This window comes from Lepeophtheirus salmonis, chromosome 11 (assembly GCF_016086655.4).
Source record: "Lepeophtheirus salmonis chromosome 11, UVic_Lsal_1.4, whole genome shotgun sequence".
Lineage (NCBI taxonomy): Eukaryota > Metazoa > Arthropoda > Copepoda > Siphonostomatoida > Caligidae > Lepeophtheirus > Lepeophtheirus salmonis.
The window spans coordinates 13694090-13712971 of NC_052141.2; the positions used below are offsets into that span (position 1 = coordinate 13694090).

General features: G+C 31.5%; 4 protein-coding genes and 1 long non-coding RNA gene across 7 annotated transcripts; 1 reads left to right on the plus strand and 4 right to left on the minus strand.

Moving 5' to 3' along the window:
* Positions 1 to 5451: 5451 nt before the first annotated feature.
* LOC121125914 (uncharacterized) lies at positions 5452 to 10493 on the minus strand. 2 transcript variants are annotated; one of them, XM_040721174.2, is made up of 5 exons: positions 10091 to 10493; positions 9182 to 9747; positions 7039 to 7937; positions 6241 to 6985; positions 5452 to 6091 (listed from the first exon to the last, which is right to left on the minus strand). In XM_040721174.2, exons 2-4 carry the CDS (start codon positions 9688 to 9690, stop codon positions 6777 to 6779), a joined length of 1617 nt encoding a protein of 538 aa, XP_040577108.1. In that variant the 5' UTR covers positions 9691 to 9747; positions 10091 to 10493; the 3' UTR covers positions 5452 to 6091; positions 6241 to 6776. The 2 variants fall into 2 exon arrangements, with proteins under 2 accessions (XP_040577108.1, XP_071747899.1); XM_071891798.1 differs by lacking the exon at positions 10091 to 10493 and adding an exon at positions 9824 to 9999.
* On the minus strand, positions 5710 to 6377 carry LOC139904747 (uncharacterized). Its single transcript, XM_071891782.1, has 2 exons — positions 6241 to 6377; positions 5710 to 6091 (listed from the first exon to the last, which is right to left on the minus strand). The coding sequence occupies exons 1-2, from the start codon at positions 6375 to 6377 to the stop codon at positions 5710 to 5712; spliced, it is 519 nt and encodes a 172-aa protein (XP_071747883.1).
* A 23-nt stretch (positions 10494 to 10516) lies between the features above and the next one.
* LOC139906628 (uncharacterized) lies at positions 10517 to 13748 on the plus strand. The gene is made up of 2 exons (XR_011782268.1): positions 10517 to 10939; positions 11018 to 13748. It is a non-coding gene; the product is annotated as an uncharacterized lncRNA (long non-coding RNA).
* LOC121126188 (uncharacterized) lies at positions 13173 to 17259 on the minus strand. 2 transcript variants are annotated; one of them, XM_040721497.2, is made up of 8 exons: positions 16938 to 17259; positions 16654 to 16853; positions 16457 to 16569; positions 16288 to 16383; positions 15934 to 16196; positions 14703 to 15871; positions 14257 to 14400; positions 13173 to 14181 (listed from the first exon to the last, which is right to left on the minus strand). In XM_040721497.2, exons 1-6 carry the CDS (start codon positions 17145 to 17147, stop codon positions 15518 to 15520), a joined length of 1236 nt encoding a protein of 411 aa, XP_040577431.1. In that variant the 5' UTR covers positions 17148 to 17259; the 3' UTR covers positions 13173 to 14181; positions 14257 to 14400; positions 14703 to 15517. The 2 variants fall into 2 exon arrangements, with proteins under 2 accessions (XP_040577431.1, XP_071747900.1); XM_071891799.1 differs by having other exon boundaries at positions 14578 to 15871.
* On the minus strand, positions 14016 to 14666 carry LOC121126365 (zinc finger HIT domain-containing protein 3). The gene is made up of 3 exons (XM_040721689.1): positions 14578 to 14666; positions 14257 to 14400; positions 14016 to 14181 (listed from the first exon to the last, which is right to left on the minus strand). The coding sequence occupies exons 1-3, from the start codon at positions 14664 to 14666 to the stop codon at positions 14016 to 14018; spliced, it is 399 nt and encodes a 132-aa protein (XP_040577623.1).
* Positions 17260 to 18882: the final 1623 nt, after the last annotated feature.

Consider the following 18882-nt stretch of genomic DNA (forward strand, 5'->3'; position numbering starts at 1 on the left):
ATTTATATATATATATATTATACTTAATTACGGGGTTTTTGTGTGTTTTTTCAGGATATACTTTAATTATCAATCACACAGTAAGTAGTCAAAAAATATTATTTTAATTTTATTATTAACTCTGCTCTATTTCTGTAGATGTTTATCTTTTATATGTAATTATAAGTATTTACTTTATGCTGACAAACTGTAAGCAAATAAATACTTAAATATAGCAAATAGCAGTTATTACATGTTTCCTCCTGTTGTAATATGTCTAATCCTACACTGTACCCTGTCTTCTCCTACCTTGTATCATATGTCTCCTCCTGATGTATTAAGTATCCTACTTTTGATTAGTTTCTAGGACACCAATAAATGATTATTAATTATTACGTTTTCATAAAAAATAATCTTGATTTTTTTTTCTGACGTAACTACCTATGTCATGTTGCCTGGGCATTGAATTATCTTTTAAATTGTGAAACTTATGACAGTTTAAAAAAATAATTTTTTCTAACATGTATCCTCTCCCCTATCTAATTCATTGGTAAAATAATAATAAAGGGTTTCCCAATAAGAGGGGTTATTTTGATATTAAAAAAAGGCATTTTTGAGATAAATGATTGGATGTTTATTTCAATGCAAAGAAAAAGGTATGCCCTATATAATTGAAACAATATCTGCCAAATGGCCGCCACAGCTACGATAACAGTACCGAGTCCTTTTTATGAAATTTTACATTACCAAATCGTCTGTTGTATGCCCTCAATAGCTAGCCAAAATTCTATCTCTAAGGTCTTGAATCGACGCTGGACTGTTGGCGTAGAACTTGTCTTTCACCTGGCCCAAGAAAGGAAGAAGTCGCAAGGTGTTAAATTACAAGATCTTGGTGTCCAATTGCGATTACCTCTTCGAGAGATATCACGGTCCGAAAACTTTTCCTGTAAAAAGAAAGATGGTTTCGTTGCTTCTGTGGCACATAGCCCCATCTGGTTGAAAGTAAAAGTTGTCCAGATCAATACTTTCCAATTCTGGCCATAAAAAATCATTAATCATCTCTCGAATGCGCAATCCATTAACCGAAAATGTTGCTCCAATCTCCGTGATATTGTGATTAGACACCTTGCCACTTCATCCTTTGGGCCAAGTGCCATATATTTTTTAGTGAATAGCTGTGGATTTTTAAAATTTAAATTTTTGAAATATTTTCAAAAAAAATTAATTTCATGTGAGCAGCTGTAAACTTTAAAAAAAATCAAAAATTAAATTTTTTATGAATAGCTATGGACTTTTGAAATTTTGCTAGAAAAAATTTAAAATTTGAAATTTTTTCCCAAAAATTTGACTTTACGTTTTTTTTTTCTAGGAAATTCCAAAAACCAAGCCCCCCCCCAAAAAAAAAAAAAAAAAAAATATATATATATATAATTCTGCGGACTCTCCTGTATAGATACACTATTTGGAAAAAAGAATTCAATCTTTATTCGAAGTTTTTCAGAGAAAAACTTATTTATTAGACATAGTTACCGTTGAATTGATTAAATTTGTCTTCAATTTTCTTTGAAAAGTTTATAAATTCTATAGATGGTTGAATTAATCCCCCTCTTGATAAAGTTTGTAGGCAAGGACTAGGCGGAATATTAAGATATGAGGTATGGATTCCTAATGTTGGAATTTGTGGAAGAGATTTTTGACCACATAGCCCACAACATATTAAATCCCTCTTCATGACAGTTGATTTGTTGGGAATACTTGCAAAACTCCTACATTGTAGTTTCTATTCTGGGAATACTTGCAAAACTCCTACATTGTAGTTTCTATTCTCATCTTCACTAAAAGATTCTGGGTCATAATTATGAATTGATTGATTTTAAAAAAAAAAAAAAAAATGTTAAAATCAGAATTTTCAATGTTTTCTCTTATATATTCATGATTTTCTCTTAATCATTTTCTTTCAATATACTCCCTGTGACTTGTTGAATCATAGAATGGGAGTGATCGTCATTTTGAAAGTTAACTTCAGTATTTTCAACAATAATCTTTTGTGGAGCTACTGATTAAAATAATACAAAATCCATCTATTGATTCTACAACCTTAAGATGAGAGTTACTTCATTTTATATATATAATTCTGAAAAAAAAAATTCAAGACAATCCTGATTTAGGCGAGATGTCAATACATAAGCAGGCTGAATTTTATTTTGTAAATCTTCATCGACTTTATTGATATAATTATGCCTTTTTGGTAAGGCTTTAAAATAGATATCTTGGATAGGATAATTTCGTTATTCTGATTTTTTTTTAATTTGTTTCATTTTTCCTACCACATTTATCCTTTTGCTCCTCCAAATTAACCCCATAACCACATCCAAAAGTTTTATTTGTTATAGGTCGAGAACCGTTCATGACATCAAACTATTTATCTACAAATTCGATCAAATCAACTCATTTCTGTTTATATTGATCCTCCTCATTTAAAAGTCTAATGGCACTAGCTGTTGTATGACTAAGAAATTCAGCCAACCCCGTGGCATTTCCAACTACATTTAAATGATCAGAACTTAATGTATGACATATTCAAAGCTCCTCATTATACTTATCTAATTATCTCGATTAAAATGAGAGTTCCATCCTCTAATTGAAAGTATTGATCAATAAAATGATTTCACAGTAACTTCAGTAAGTGATGGGCATCTGCAAATGCATATATACGTTTATCTTTGCTGAATGGATTGGAAAAGTATGTTGTTGTTTTTTCATTTTTTTCATCCCGATGTAAATGCTCTTAAAACGAAACTATAAAAATATAGCATAAATATAGACATATAGATTTAAATAATTAAAAGAGCGGGAACCTTCATAGAGGCGTTCGCACTTCCTCGTTTGTATGATCATCTCACTGTGAGACTTTTTATCAGATATTACTGGCAAGTTAAAAAGCTTTGTAAAATTGTTGAGTCAATCAAAAAGTACAGTTAAAATAATTGATAGATAGCAGATAAAACATAAGACGACTCTCTCCAGTAAATCGATGGGATGTATCTGCCCATCGATTTAGTAAATTATGATTTTGTCCCGATATTCACCTTTCTACCCCCTTTGACAGGGTCAAAAAGAAAAGTTCAGGACTTTTCTGCCAAATTCAAAATATCTAAAATCTTCGTTCCAAGTTTTTTAAATTCGCTGTTTTCTCACAGTCCGTAAAAATGGTATGTCTAGTTGTCCAAATTTCAAGGAGCACAACTTTCCTTCCTGCGTTTTTCCTATAAAATAGTTATACAATAAAGACTTGTTGTTAATATGAGTTTGCAAATTTCTAAATACTTCATTTCCAGTTAAGTATACAAGAGAGCCCCACAAACTGAACAACTTTTTGGACTCAATCTCTAAAAATGTTGAATTTGTTAGATCAATCTATGTTCCGATATGAAGAATTCCACATACATTCTGCCACGATATGAAATAATTTTTTAAGTCAATATATTAAAATAATGCTAAAACAAACGACTTTATTAACCCGTTTTATCCTAGGCCTTCAATATTATATGTAGATCTAACTGATTAGAATATCAAATTTATACAAAAGGTCTTACAAAATTAATCAGTAAATAAATATAAGAGCAAGAAATTGTTTCTTGCCGTTTTTCAATATATTTCATGAAATGATAACTGTTTTGTTGGTTATATAAATGTTCAGGAGTTGATAATTGAATCACACTAAAAAACAATGAATCGCTAGAGCTATAAAATGGAACTTCTTATTCGTGGACAACATCATGGATAGATAAGCTGGACGTAGCTCGAAGCATGGTCCTATTTAATGTATAAATTCCCTTGTGGAATACTAAAAAAAGTCTGTTGGGTTATCCAATTTATACAATGGTGCCTGATAGCTAAGGACTTCGATCGATCATGATTTTAATTTGTCTGGAAATATGATTAATAAAAAGCTGAAAATATATACGTTGATTTTGCTCCAAAATATTTTGGAAGGTATTATTTCTTACCAGCTGAAAGATAAAATACTGTTTTAGGAAATGTTGATACCGCCCGCAACTTTCATTTCACTTAAATAGAATATCTAAAATATAATAATGGGTCTAATATGGACGCTGTAATTCTCCTGTACAAGCTGTTGGTAGTATACTCCAAAGCAAAGTATGTCTATGAAAGATGATTTTGGGTTTTTTTTTCTTCTGTTGATTTTAATTGGTGGGAGAGAATTTCAAACATGTTAGATTGAATACCAGGCATTGTTCTAAAATTTCGGATCCATCTTTTTATTGTTGATACACAAGAAACCAGAAAAAGGCTACTGTACTGAATGTATCTGTAAGCTTTTGAGGAGAGAGAATTGAGTAATATCCTCTTTATTCCATCTACCAGACTTATTACCGCTGAAATTGCTGATTTTTTTCTTAAGAGACTGAAATCGGAGATCTTCTTTTGTCATGATTGCTCTAGTAATTTATATAGACTGGGATCCGCACGCTTGGCTGTATGAATCGATCGTTTTTGTTGTATAAGTTTGAGTGGACGAGTGGTATATTCTTACTTTCTTACAAGACGATGTGTCAGCTAGTTTCATATTTGCAGTATTGAAATTACTGGATTAAAAATCTAGTAAATTTATGAAAAATAAAATGTTTTATCGTCCTGGATTACTTAACATTGTTAAGTAATCCATGCTTAACCATACGAAAAAATAGTAAAAAGTGGAGTTTTAAAAATAATTTATCCCATTTTAAGGGTTTTAGTACTGAAAATGTCCCTATACAACGTGAATTTGTCTTGTTCCCAAAAAAAAGCGGGATTAGGAAAAAAAAATAGTCAAAAGGACCCCTTAGTTACAATAAGGACATGAACGCAGTCAATCTTTCAAAAATGAACGGAAAGCGTAGACGCTGTTCATTTTTCAATTCAATCTCCAAACTTGGGAAATGTTCGGCGCTTCTTATAATTAAAGGGATTGAAAATGTATTGACTCTTCAATGATATGCAGTTTCCCAGTTTTATCAAAGAAAATGTTACTTCTTTATGTTAAAGAACTATGACTAGGGTCAAATTTAATTATGTTAAAAAGAAGGGGAAACCTCAAATAGTTGAGCATAAAATTTGTATCTGATAAATCGAATATTAAAAATATCAACAGTTCTGTTTTTGACTCATAGCATCATATTTCGAACGGTACAACAGATCTACAAAGGACCAATTTTGAGCTAAGAATCCGATTTTTCAAATTATAATGGCACATACTCCGCCAAAAATGGTCTGAGAGGCCTCAAACATGTCAAGTTAGTTTTTTAATAGTCCCCCTCTGAAAAGGCCTATGTACCGAGGGGAAAAATAACATGACAACGGGACAATTTAATGTACAGAGTATTATAATTATTGATACATTTCTCTCATTAACATGTGACAAATGTCGACCATGAGCGTTCAATTTGAATCAATATATATATATATATATTTTCCATTATGACAATGCAGCTTTATTAAATAAATACAAAGAAACACACACAAATTAATAACTATCCAACAACTAACGAATAAATTTTAAAGGATGAAACGTTTATGTTGTATTATTTACAATTCCAATTATTGTGCAATTCAAAAACAGAATTCCTTCAATAATGATAAAATAAGATTTAGAGAAACTGTACAGATCTTAAGGGGAATATGTATATAGTATATTGTCTATATAAAAAGTTCATTAAATGAGTCAGGTCACCAACGTCTTCCTGTTCCGAACATTCCTTTAATATTATTTAAAATTTTGGTCTGTTGTTTTTCAATTTCTACAACGCAAATGGGTATCAGAGCAAGAGGGCATTCGTAATCAATGCTAAGATCAAGTTCACTCGTCCTGTCTTGAATTTGTTTAATTGAACTTGATTGAAGACAATAATATTCTCCCATTATTAAACAAGTAGAATGTGTTGACTCAATGATTAGGATATGGGGCTTAACAAGGAATTTCCCCTTGGAACGATTCATAAAAATAGAGGGAAGAGTTTCATAGTATTCCTCATACTCTGCCTCTTGGTGATAGGGACCTTCTTCCGTAATGTTTATATAAGTAATGAGAGGATTCAATTCTTGATAATTTCTGTAAGGACAAAATAAATTGGTAATACAATCGTCGTCAATCAAGAGCAATGTGTAATAATAATAAAATGGGAGACTATGGGATGAAAAGGATTATATCACATATATATAATATTATCACATGATTGAATAAAAATATGAATACTTTACCTAAAATCCTTCATGAATTCAAAGAGCTCTTCAGATCTCTGGATGTAGGAGATGTACTCAAAGTGTCTCGGGACTTTGATGGATCCGATTCCAATTAATATAGGCAGAATGATGACCCAGGCTTTTGAATTATCCATGATGGTTTTAAAAAATAATTTATTTAAGAAAAAAATAGATACAAACAGCTAGGCGGGTAGACAATTTATGTGCACTATCTGATATTTTTTGCTACTAAGAAGAGCGCGATACTTCCATAAATGGTAGCATTCACAGAGACAAAATAATACATGTTGTTAGCTTAAAATAAAAAATATTACAAAAACATAAATGAGTAGCATTATTTCTTCTTTTTCCTCAATAGATAAAATAATGGTGATGAGTTGAAAGAGAGAACTACTAAATACATAATAAAATGGAATAACATGTAATCAAAAATTATAGTTTAGGTTGATTGGAAGTTAAGCCCTTTTTATTTTCAATCAATGAATAAAAAAAAAAAAAAAATATTAAACCTATCAAAGTTAGAAAATGTATTTCTAATCAATCCCAGCACGGATATTGTTCCATGCTTTGGTAGCAACATTGTTTTTAGCTAGTTTTTTATTAGATCCAGACTCGTAGTAGGTTTTATCTTTAACAATGAGTTTCATGTTGTATTCTGTCTTTTTAAGAGTTTGTTGACCCTTTAGCCATGTTTCAACCACGTTTTCACTCACACATTCAAAGACAGGATCATCAAATTTAGCTGAAAAGGAATTAAATAAATAAATCAAATTATGGGAAATAAAGTATTTTTACCCTTTTTACAGTACTCATAGAGACATGAGATGGGATTGGATGAGGTAATTTGCTCAAAGATGGGCAGGTTAGAGGGAAGTTGTGCGATATCCGTTGTAGCTGATAAAGGAGTAGAATTATCTTCTACTTTAACTGGAACTTCTGCCTTCAATGGGGTGGTTACTTTATCCAAGGAAGGATTTTCTGGACTACTCAGATTTGCTTTCTTTACGGGATGAGCCCCCTCCTCCTCTGGCTCAGTTTTATTTGAATTGTCTGGATTGTTTGATGCAGAGCCTGACTTTCTCTTGTTTGCCTTCTTCTTCTTTTTACCATCCATCTCTAGTACAGCCTTTTTCCATTCCTCCGGAATGATGTTCAACATCTGATTAGCTGCTGTTGTTTTGGCAACCTTTTTTGAGCTCCCAGTTCCAACGACCTCGTGATCTCCCAACTTTAATGACCAAGTAAAGGTCCTTTGATGAGGTAATCCCTGATCCGAAACCATGTTCCATTCTGGACAAAGTCCATTAGTCATTGCTATTTCATTTAAAGCCATGATGACGTTCTTTCCTTCGAGTAAACCATCAACCACAGTGGTTTTAGCTTTTGGTATATCAGGTAGGGCTTCTACATATGCAAGTGCTTCGTTAGAAGCAATATGTTTGGCTTTTTGAGGATGATCTGCCTGCCCATAGAAGTCATAAGAAGCTACTTTTAAATGAACTTTGTAACTCGACATGATGTCTGTCTTGGCCCATGCTCTCATTGAGGACTTGAATTTAAAGTTATATGGCTCTATAAATTTGAATTCCACATTGACTCCTTTTTTAGTGGCAATTTCGTGAAGTTGGGAGGTGGCTGTTGTGCCGGAGTTGGAGCTTTTGTATTGAACATCATTTTCAATGTATGATGTTTCCCTATTTTTTAACAAATATATATTCATAATTACATACTAATTAATTAAAAATAACATAATCATAAAGTCAGGTAAATTTTGAAAAGAACTTGTCCTGGATTTCTTTTAAGATTATTTATAGAGCATTTTTACTGACGTCATAAATTACATCATAATTGAAGGAGACTAAAAGAGACTTGGGTTTTTAAAGTTGATACCTTTACTATATCCTGGGCTGAGAGCCAAATTGTCGTAACTGAAAAATTTACTTCACAGAATTAAGCATGGAAACACCATTCTTTGGTTGTTGTTTTTTTTTCTTCCAATTTTTACAACAAAATGGATCTTAGAAATTCATTTGAACAGTCTCAATTTCTTTATTTTTAAATATTAAACTTTTAGGTATATGGATTGTCACAAATATTTTTTATTTTTGAGTAACGATAATTTGGAATTCATCCCTCGATATAAAATGGAGAAATTTACAATAAATCGTGATGAAAGTCAAATCAAATGGCTTCTAGAATAATAATAATTAAAAAAACTAAACACCCGCTTTGAATACAACTTGATCTCAAAGATAAACAGTAATATTTGAATATTTTATCAATGTCATTTGTACTGAAAATCCCTATGAAATCTCTAAATTTATACAAGGAATTATTATTTGATCGATTAAGTACGAAAAAAATAGGATAATTAGATAACCTATCTTATACTTTCCATTCTAATAGTTAATTAATTGTCTACAATATGATTATAAGATTGTATAACGATGTAATAACATATTTGTAACACATTTCAGGGTCAAATATACAATAAACCAGGCATTTGAGGGATAGATTTTTGATAGACAGTAAGGTTTTACAAATATTTTCATATGTGTGTCACATTTTGACAGCCAATAGGTGACTATTTTCCTAAATAACAATGAAAAAAGGGTTTTCATTGCTTTAAAACTTGGTTGTTTAGCCTAGAAAATGTCAAGACGTCCCGTAGAAACGCACTATTAAACTTTTCAAAAAATGGCATTCTTGATGTGGCATGTTAGTTAGTATTAGTGCTACGTGAGCCCTTATTAATTTGGTCCAGTCCAGTCCTAGGACTGGTTCTTGGAACTGTCAGTCCTAGAACTGATGAAAAACAGAAGAAATAGATTTGAGTGACGTCATCAAGGACCGAACTTGATCAGTTTGAGGGCTGAACAGGACGGGACTTACATAAGGATCGCACAACACTAGTATTTAATGCACGTATTGGATTTACCTTAATGCTTGAGACGCGGCGGCCTCTTTAGCCATTTTAAGATTAGTTCCGTTCCCAAGGAACTGTTGATTGCCAAGAGTGAGTGTGACTACGTAGCCTCCATTCTGATTGACGGTGGAGTAAGACTCCAGGAGATTGTTTTGGAGAGCATAGTTGTGAAGCCTTGCACAGGCGGACTGTGTGGAGTTGACCACAGGGGACGACGTCTTTTTCACTTGGTAGTTATTTGGTCCATTGGGGTACTTTTGGTAGTTATGCATGGGGTTATTTTGGTAGATGTTAGAACCATTATTTTGATTAAAGTTGTTAGGAGGGCTTTTTTGGTAAGTGGTGGAGTTATTTGAGTAGTTATCTTGGTAATTATTATTACTGGGGGGGTTCGCTCCGTAATACGTGGGGTTCTCTTGGTAGTACGTACGATTCTCTTCGTACATACCGTAGCCATTACCATCACTTTGGTAGTTGGAACTCGGAGTATATCCATAACACCAATCGCTGAAAGAGGTCATTTTACTGACTCCAGTCCTTGCTAATTACTTCAATTCCACGAAAACAATAACTTAAGTCTGGTAAAATACAATAAATAATAATAAACAACGAAGAGCGGCTGCGCTAGGATGGAGGAAAGAGACTCAGGCTTACCAACTATACAGTTCAATCGGCCGCACGCCTTCTATTTAAAATGCATTAATTAGTCATTAATACTAGGGAGCCATAATACTACTACTTAGGAAGTTTTTTAATTAATATTAAGATATGAGTGAAATATATACGGGTATGGCATACAAGTTTGCCGGCTAGTCATATTGTCTATTTCTATCTCGAAATTGGAGACAGCGCCAGCGAAAAGTTGAAATTTAATTATCGCAACCTTTTGATAATAAGGAAAGAAAATTTGTTAATTATTACCATTTGAGTAGGAGAATAGTCAAAGGGATCTCAACCCTTTAAAGCTATACGGACAAATAACACTTTTGAGGATCCTGAAAGTAGTTGAAAGATATCATTATATGGTAGAAGTTGTGCGTTCGTCACTTATGGAGTATCGGTAGGATCAGAGTTGAGCCGTGGATGAGGGCGGAGGTGATCACAAGGAGGCTCAAAAAAATATGTTTCATGATAGATACAAGCTTAAGTCGTAGTGTAGTTACATAAAGAGATGTGATCGACTCAGTCCAAATTCCGACCACAAACCCTTCCCCACTGATACTCTTTAACAGACGAAATTACAACTTTCTCCAATTAATGAGACCATTCAACTTCCTTCAAGATCCTAATAATGCGTCCAATAATATATAATTCGCATACTAAAGGCTCTATTCTTCCTTATTATTAAAAGGTTGCGATAATTAAGGTTTCAATTCTTCACTGTCGCGTTCTCCAATTTCAAGATAGAAAGAGTGAATATGACGTGAGGCAAAATTGTTAATCGTACCCGTAATATATATTTATTTAAAAAAATGTTCTAATTGGGGATCATATTACTAAGAAAGAGATATAATTTATTTATATCCAGTATTCTCATTTTATTCCTTATATCCTTTTATTTTCGTATAAATAAGGATACAAAAAAAAACACATCCTCATCTCAAAACAATTATGATATATAAATAAGACCTCAAATTTCTTCTTAATTCGATAATAAATGACTCTTGTCACACTATTTCCTTGAAATCATTATGTATCATCATTCATTTTCTTTCTACAATGTCCTCTTATTATACCACTTTATGGTACTTCATCTGCTGGAACATCAAGGTATATTATGTATATAGGTGTTGACAAAATAATCAATAACCACATTTTTTTTGGATCTAATTATTGTTATGTATTAAGGTGGAAAGTATCATAGCTCGTCGCCAATTGAGGAATAAATAGGGAGTCGTGAAGTAGGGTTTGTTCTCGAGATAAAACTAGGATATAATATTTATTAGATCCTAAAATAAGTTAAAGGCAATTCTGTACTAGAAGATAAAATGATTACGTACGTATAAAAAAGGATAATACTCCGTGTATTCATAACAATAGGAAAAATCTAAAACCGGGATAATCATCCCACCCATCTAATCAGGGGAAAATAAATAAAAAATATGACAATTTCCCAATAAAGGTTTGCAATTCTTATTTGAAACTCAAAAAAGTAGATTTTTTACTATAATACATTGAATATCTATGGTACTGTATATATATATATTATTTCACTAACAATAATATATACAATTGTCTGGATCTGAATATTTATCTTAATCCGTGTTCTAAAATTTGATACGTTGAATTAGTTCTTATTAAGCTGGGAACATTTTCTAATTTGCTAACTACCAACTGATATTAGGCAACTTTTTATGTTTCTTTTGGGGAGATTGTGTTATACAATAAAGGATACAACGGTCATATCGACCGTGTTTGTGAAAATATAAATCCTTGCTTCTCATTTAAATTATATATGATTTATAAATAATTAGTGATACATTCAGGTTGTACAATATTGGGTGCATTTTCTATCCCATCTCTATTTTTTAAATAATTTTATAAGACTTAGTCCAGGATCAAGTTTATTCCCCGGATCGGTTTTAAGTAATTTTTTAGAGACAATTATTTCGGATCGTATAGACCACGATATTTCTCTGACCGTAGATCGAAATTTAATCGTTTTCAAATCGTGTATCGATTTTTTCGGTCTAAGTCAATGGATCTTTTTCTTCTCTTTACTGATTTATGTGTTCACTATTTCAATATGATTTATGCAACACATTTAACAGTAATTCATATTCACAACGTTACTCTAGTGAAAGGCCACCATTTTGAAATACTCATAACACCATGAACAATTCATCCATAAAATCGCTCTAAAAATAATTTTAAATGAGACATACTTTTTTGTAAAACCGATATATCCTGACCTATTTTGCTTTAGGAGCGATCTAGACTGAATTTTTCTTAGACAGGTCCAAACCGAACTTTTTTAGAGGATTGAATTAGTGTGTGAGGTTATTAAAATGTAAATTGTACCCCAGTAGATTTTTATGATGTTAATGACTAGGGGACTGTAGCACCCGTTCACCGATCTATGAAAAATAAATGAAGGATCGAAGAATAAATGAAAATAAATAATATAATTTTTTGTTAAGAATATTATAATTTAATCGGGTCCCTTATACAAATGAATATTTCCCTTCTTTTAAAAAATAATAAGGCATTAAGAGATACAATATAACTATGAATCTTGTAAATCTTGCAGTTCTAACTTATCATCATATAATTTTTTTAAATTATATAAATATGTATTATACTTAATAATATAGTCTTATTTTGTGATAGTCATTGGGATACCATCAACACTAGTCATGCCGCCCATTCCTTATGATTTTTCTATTGAGGGAGTCTTTTTGACTGAACTTTTGTTTTTTAATTATCCAAAATGACAACATACTTTCATTTTTGACAAAAACGTGAACCTTTTCGAAAAGATTTTAATCTTAAGTGTGAAACAAACCTTACCCTTTTAGAATTACGGGGTTGACGCTAATAAATAGCCCCATGTTCAGCTAGGACATAAAATGATTACTTTTAAAATATTATTAGTTAAAATTTATTTTTCTATAATAATTATCCAACAATTATATTTTGACAAAAAAAAAAATATAAAGCTCGACTCACTGATATAATTAAAAATTCACAGCATTTCGGCTCTGACTCGCAAAGCCGGGGAAAATCTGCCATGAAATACTTTTTGTCAAAAATAAGATCTTTTTCTTACATCGATAAGATACATTAATTCTCCACATCTCACAATTTTTGTAAGTAAATAGTATATTAGTAAAATATCCGTTGGAAAAATGGAACATAGTCTTAAATATCTGAAGCATAAAAACATAATCAGTAATTTAAAAATTTATAACCTTTTTCTACGGATTTGCAATTTGTATAATGCACTACAGCTAATTGTTGCTTTAACTTAAGAATTGACGTAATAATTAATGGAGTGCTCGAATAGAATAGACATCCCTATATTTCACTTATAAGCAACAATTTCATTTGATACTAACAATAATATTGATTCAAAAAGAAAAAAAAACTCAACAATATCTACTCCAGGAAGCAAGAATGAAAATCCTGGAATATTTACCTACACTATGAGATGGATTTCCGTTCACATGGATATCTGAGTATATTAAAAAATTTCAAATATAATTAGATAAAGAATGTAAATATATGTAATGATCAGAGAATGATGATTACGTAGTGATAAGTGTAAAAATAAATCAACTGTTCTCAATGCAATTTATCACCAGTAAACAGCTCTCTTAGTACAAAGTCAAATCCCTCTGTTGCTTTAACGCTATTACTTTTAAACCGTTCCACTCCAAACTTTTTAATGGCTCTTCGAAATCCATAGATATCTGACTCAATCCAAACTTCCTTTATGACCCTAGTATTCCCGTCTTTATCACATAGATAGGTAGCTTTTTCAGTCGTACCCATAAATGTTCTCAAACCAATGTTTCGGGTATACGTAATAATTTCTTTTTTGGAAGCGTCAATAAAAGCTTCCTCAATGACTGGAACTCTTCGAGCACTGAAAAAATGTCTACCCCAGGATGGGAGCTTGTTGGTCTTCATAATGACACGCTTCGTTTGAAGGACGGAACCTTCCAAGTTAGAGGCAATGATGTCTTCAGAGAATACATGTTGACTGTTGGGATTAGGATAACGTTTCCAGAAGCCTTTAGCCACTTGGTCCCAACAATAATTGTGTTTATGCTCGGTTTTCCAATACATGTCAGACATCTTATTTAATGTTTTTTATTATTATTACATCGACGCAATTAAATAATTAAGAGGATTTTTCCGACTCCGAGTCTAAGATATCAAGCACAAGATCTGCAAACTCTACAAAAATAGGTTCTCTCATCACAAGTTTCATGAATCCCTCTGGATTATGAGTCGTATTCACTCTTTCCAAAAGGTCTCTGAGGCATGGACTTGACTTGAGTAATGTTCTATTTTAATATAAAAGAAAAATGAATGTGGGACCTGCATACTATTAATACAAGATAAGGTAAGTGTAGACATACTTTAATGGATCGCTCTTTCCCAATGCGGTCAAATCCACCGTACTATTATTCTCCTGAAAGATAGTGGACTTTTTAGGATTTGAGTTTTCCTTTGGCGGCACGTAAGGCACACAGATATGACTTCCGAAACAAGACGAAGAGCAGCTAAAAATAAAGACATCATCATAGGTTAAAATATTTAATCATCTCATTAAAATTAAAAAAACATGTGTTTTGACAAATTTCAAATATATTTAAAAATTCATGACGCAAAATAATAATGAAATAAACAGACAAGTCAAATGACCTGAGAATTTTGGTTATAAATAAAATTAATTTTACTAAGGAACGTAGCACGTTGGACACTTGTATTTCCGATCCTGGATTTCACATATGCCACACTTTAAAAGAACCCCTGAAGAAGGACCCATGCTTCGTAATGTCGAATTAGTTTCTGAACTACGTACCTTATGATTTTTTTTTATTCTAATTTATCTGTATTTTGTTAATGTAGAGTTACCATATGTTTTTTTTAACGCTAGCTACTTTTATTTCTGTTGATATAGACGTTTATTATAGACGTCATAAATGAAGGAGACGACATTTTGGGGGATTAAGATGGATATTTTTACTACATAAATAGACAAATTTCCGATCAACGTTTTAAAAGCCCATCAAATGGCTTTAGTAATATAAAAAAAAGACTTAATAACTGCATTGAATACTACTTAATGCCAATGATAAACACTTACATTTGAATTAAATCAAAGTAATATTTACTGATAATCCCTAAAAAATATAAGATTTGTATTTTTTTTTTGCTCGTTTAGGGATAAGAAAAGTAGGATAGTTAGAGAAAAACATCTTATTCGTTACATTATAATAGTTAATTTGTATATACAATACGGAAATAAAATTGTATAACGATGTATTAACATATTTTTTATACATTTTAGGTTCATATACAGCTTAAAATAGGACAATTGAGCGATAACATTTTTATAACCAGTAAAGTTGAAGTCCTTCCACTTGCGGCTCCACTTTGACATCCAGTAGTTCACTATTTTCCTTAATAATAATGAAAAAAAAAGGTTTTTGTTGTTATAAAACTTGGTTGTTAAGGCCCCAAAAATGGACGATATCAACAACGATGACGTCAACAGGAAAATTAAATTATAACTAAATATTGCTATGAGTTTAATTTCAATGTAGGGACGAATTATAAATTTTTAAAGGTATCATAATGAATTAATTACAAATAAATTTCATTGTATGCAATAATTTATAATCGGAAATCACGGAAGATGATTGAGTCAAGAATATCTTTCTCAATAATCAAACCATGCAGCCTTTTAATGATAAAGAGAACGTGTTTTATGCTTCGATTAATCATGCTTGGTCCAATTTTTTCCTTATTGGACTCCATGCTTTGAAGAGTGAGTTTTTTCCAGATCCCGGTCACGATGACCCGAACATAGTCACACCATACCAAATCGAATTGAGACCTTAGAGTACTATAATTCAATGACTTATCTCCCAAATATTTAGATAACTCTTCAATATAGTAGTCAACCAAGTTATTCATTTGAGGAAGACAAGATGAATCTAGGGAAGTTGTGAGTACATAGGCCACATCCTAGAATAATTTTTTTTTTTTTTTTTTTTTTTTGAAAAATCCCAGAGTATGGAACCACTTGCCTGCAAGGGATGCCCTTTTCCTGTCCATTGCATATCAATCAAAAGGGCTTCTTCTGTGGAAAGAAAGAGATTCCATCCCTTGAGATCCCCATGAATTCGAGTGACACAACCTTCCTGAATGAATTTATCAAGTTCCAGAGCCTTTGAGCATAAAATCGATGCCAAATTCTCAAGTCCAGTGAGATTGGAACACTCTTGACGAATCATTGGAAGTCGATTCAAGAGTGCAGTCCATGATCTTTTTACTTCCGTTTCTTCTAGCTCTATTTAAATTCAAAAATTGATATTTTTATTACTAACATTAAAAGAACAGGATATAATATGTATTTATTTATTTAGAGCATATTAAAATACCTCCAGTGGTAAGTCGCCTTTCTAAGACCCAGAAACTCCCTCTCTCCGCTTTTTTAGGTAGCCTATTCCAATAAAATGCATGAAATTCCGCTACATCTAGAACAAATTATACTGTTTTGTTATATTATCTAGTATCCACAAATATGCGAGTATATTATTAGAGACCTACTCTTCAAAACAACTTTGGCCTCTTGTTCGTTCATTGCTGGTCTTTGATAGTATTTATCCGACATATCAGACATAATAATAAGACTATTCATGCTCATAGGATCCCTCACAACTCTGTGGAATTCCAGATAATAATACATAGGTAAAGAGCCTTGTAACTAGCTATCATTTTTAAGGCATAATCATTACAATAATTACTCGTTTTCATTATAATTTGTTAAAATTTCGTAGATTTTGGGGATTAAATGAGCAATGCTGTCCTCTGTGTGGGAGAGGAAATCCTTGTAGAAGATGACTTCCCTACGAACAGACTCGATAAAATCAAGCAAGACATCCTCATTCTGTTTCTTTGGTAACTCTCCTGGGTAAATACGTTTAATGACAATAGACCGTTCATCCTACGAGGCAAGCAAAAATTGTAAATAGAGAAAATAGGTAAATAAAAGTATATGATTGAACAAATCCAATAATAAGAAACATACTCCGCCTTCATTCTTCAAAAGTATTTTAAATATGTTGGCTTGCATACCACGAAGAACGGACTCGGGAGGAAGAACAAAACTAGAGGTCTCTCTCCATACTTTTTGACGAAGATATTCTAGGTCTATGACGGATTTTCCATCAGGAAGTGTTAATAAGGAGGGAAGAAGAGCTTTGAGAACTTCAGGGTCCTCTTTATCCGGATAACTCATATGGAAATGGGATATAATATTTTTTTATACAATATTATAATATAGCTTTAATTTATTACTGAGAATTAATATACTTAAAGAATAAAATGTAAACAATAACAAAGAGGCAATGACTTCAAATACGGTGTGGAGGAGCAATCACGCAACCCTTTGCTCTAAAAAAACCGTACAATGACACTTTTCCCAACAGGCGTTTTCTTGAAAAAAATTATATTTAAATTAGTGTAACACTATATAATTATGATGCCCTATCAGTTTACACCAATTCAGAAAAATAAAATGTTCAATATTATTTGCCACGAATTGCAATGACTATGTGTTGATTGATTATTATGATGATGATTAAAAAGTTGGCACAAACTTCTATTGGAACCGCTAAAACAAAATCATGACAGCCTCCCTATAGATAAATTAAAAAGTGTTTAAGGAATAGTAGGTGTCAATCAATAATTAATTGATATCTAATGGACAGTACAAACGGATCAATCGTTTCGATTGAATGTGTTGGAGCTCTTATGTACCTATTCAAGTTCTGATCGACACTTTTCTATCCCGAAGTTGTTCGGCAAAGTATTCTACAACCGTGAAAAACATCATTTTTAGGATAAATTCCACTTGTGCAACTTATATGAACTTTGTACATACAATTTTAAAGCAATAATATTTGCTGTAGTTGTAATTGTATATCAACATCACATGGAATGTTAAGCATCTTTTCCATTCCATATTTGAAATCCCCACAAAATATTTTTGAGGTAACATTAACACATTTTATACCATTGCATATTTACAACTTAAAAACAAAGTAAAGATATGTTAAATGATCATAAGTGTTAGGAAAATTATTAAATTAATTGTTTAAAATGATGAATTTGACTTTCCATAATAAAGTAACAACTTCAAATCGTGTTTGCATAAGATTATATGGTCAGTAGGATTTCGATTAAATTATGCTGTGGGAAAAAAACAAGCCCCCCACCTCCAAAATATATATATATATGAATCTTGTCCATACAAATTAACTAATAAAATTATCAATGGAAAATTACTGGAGTAAAATTTATATATTATTTGAATAAAAATTATCATAATTCCAAATCCATTCAACTCAATGCGAATTTTACAAACTCCTGGTTCATTCAAATGTAATTACTTAAAATTAGATTATTTTAATCCTTCTAAACTCATGAATTGGGGATATAAGCAATCGATACAGTCTGTATAAAGTTTTATGTATATCCGTTCCTTTTCGCAAACTAACATATGAATACATAATCATCGTTATGAATTAATGACATTATTATTTAAATATTAATACAAGATATAATATTTCATATTATGTTTTTAAATGAAACTTACTACATAATCTGATCTGAAATTGACACTTTTGAAGGGTAAATTCATCAGTTTGAATAATTAGTCAAATATTTTTTTGAACATTTACTTTAGAAAACCCTAAAGCATATATCTACTCTAATTTTGAATTATATATGTTCAGTCAATCCATCATCATTGTTTGCTCAAAAACAATTTTCCGGGATTTCAAATATTCTCCCAAAATGAAAGAGTTTCTTAAATACCACGTGATGTTGATATAATATTTTATAATTATACAAGGTTCGATCATATAAGTTCCAATTCGAATATATCATCAAAAGTAATGTTTTTCACCACATCAGGTTGCATGATTGGAGCTTGTGCCTCTCCAGAATATTGGCCTATCTGCTTGCTTTAA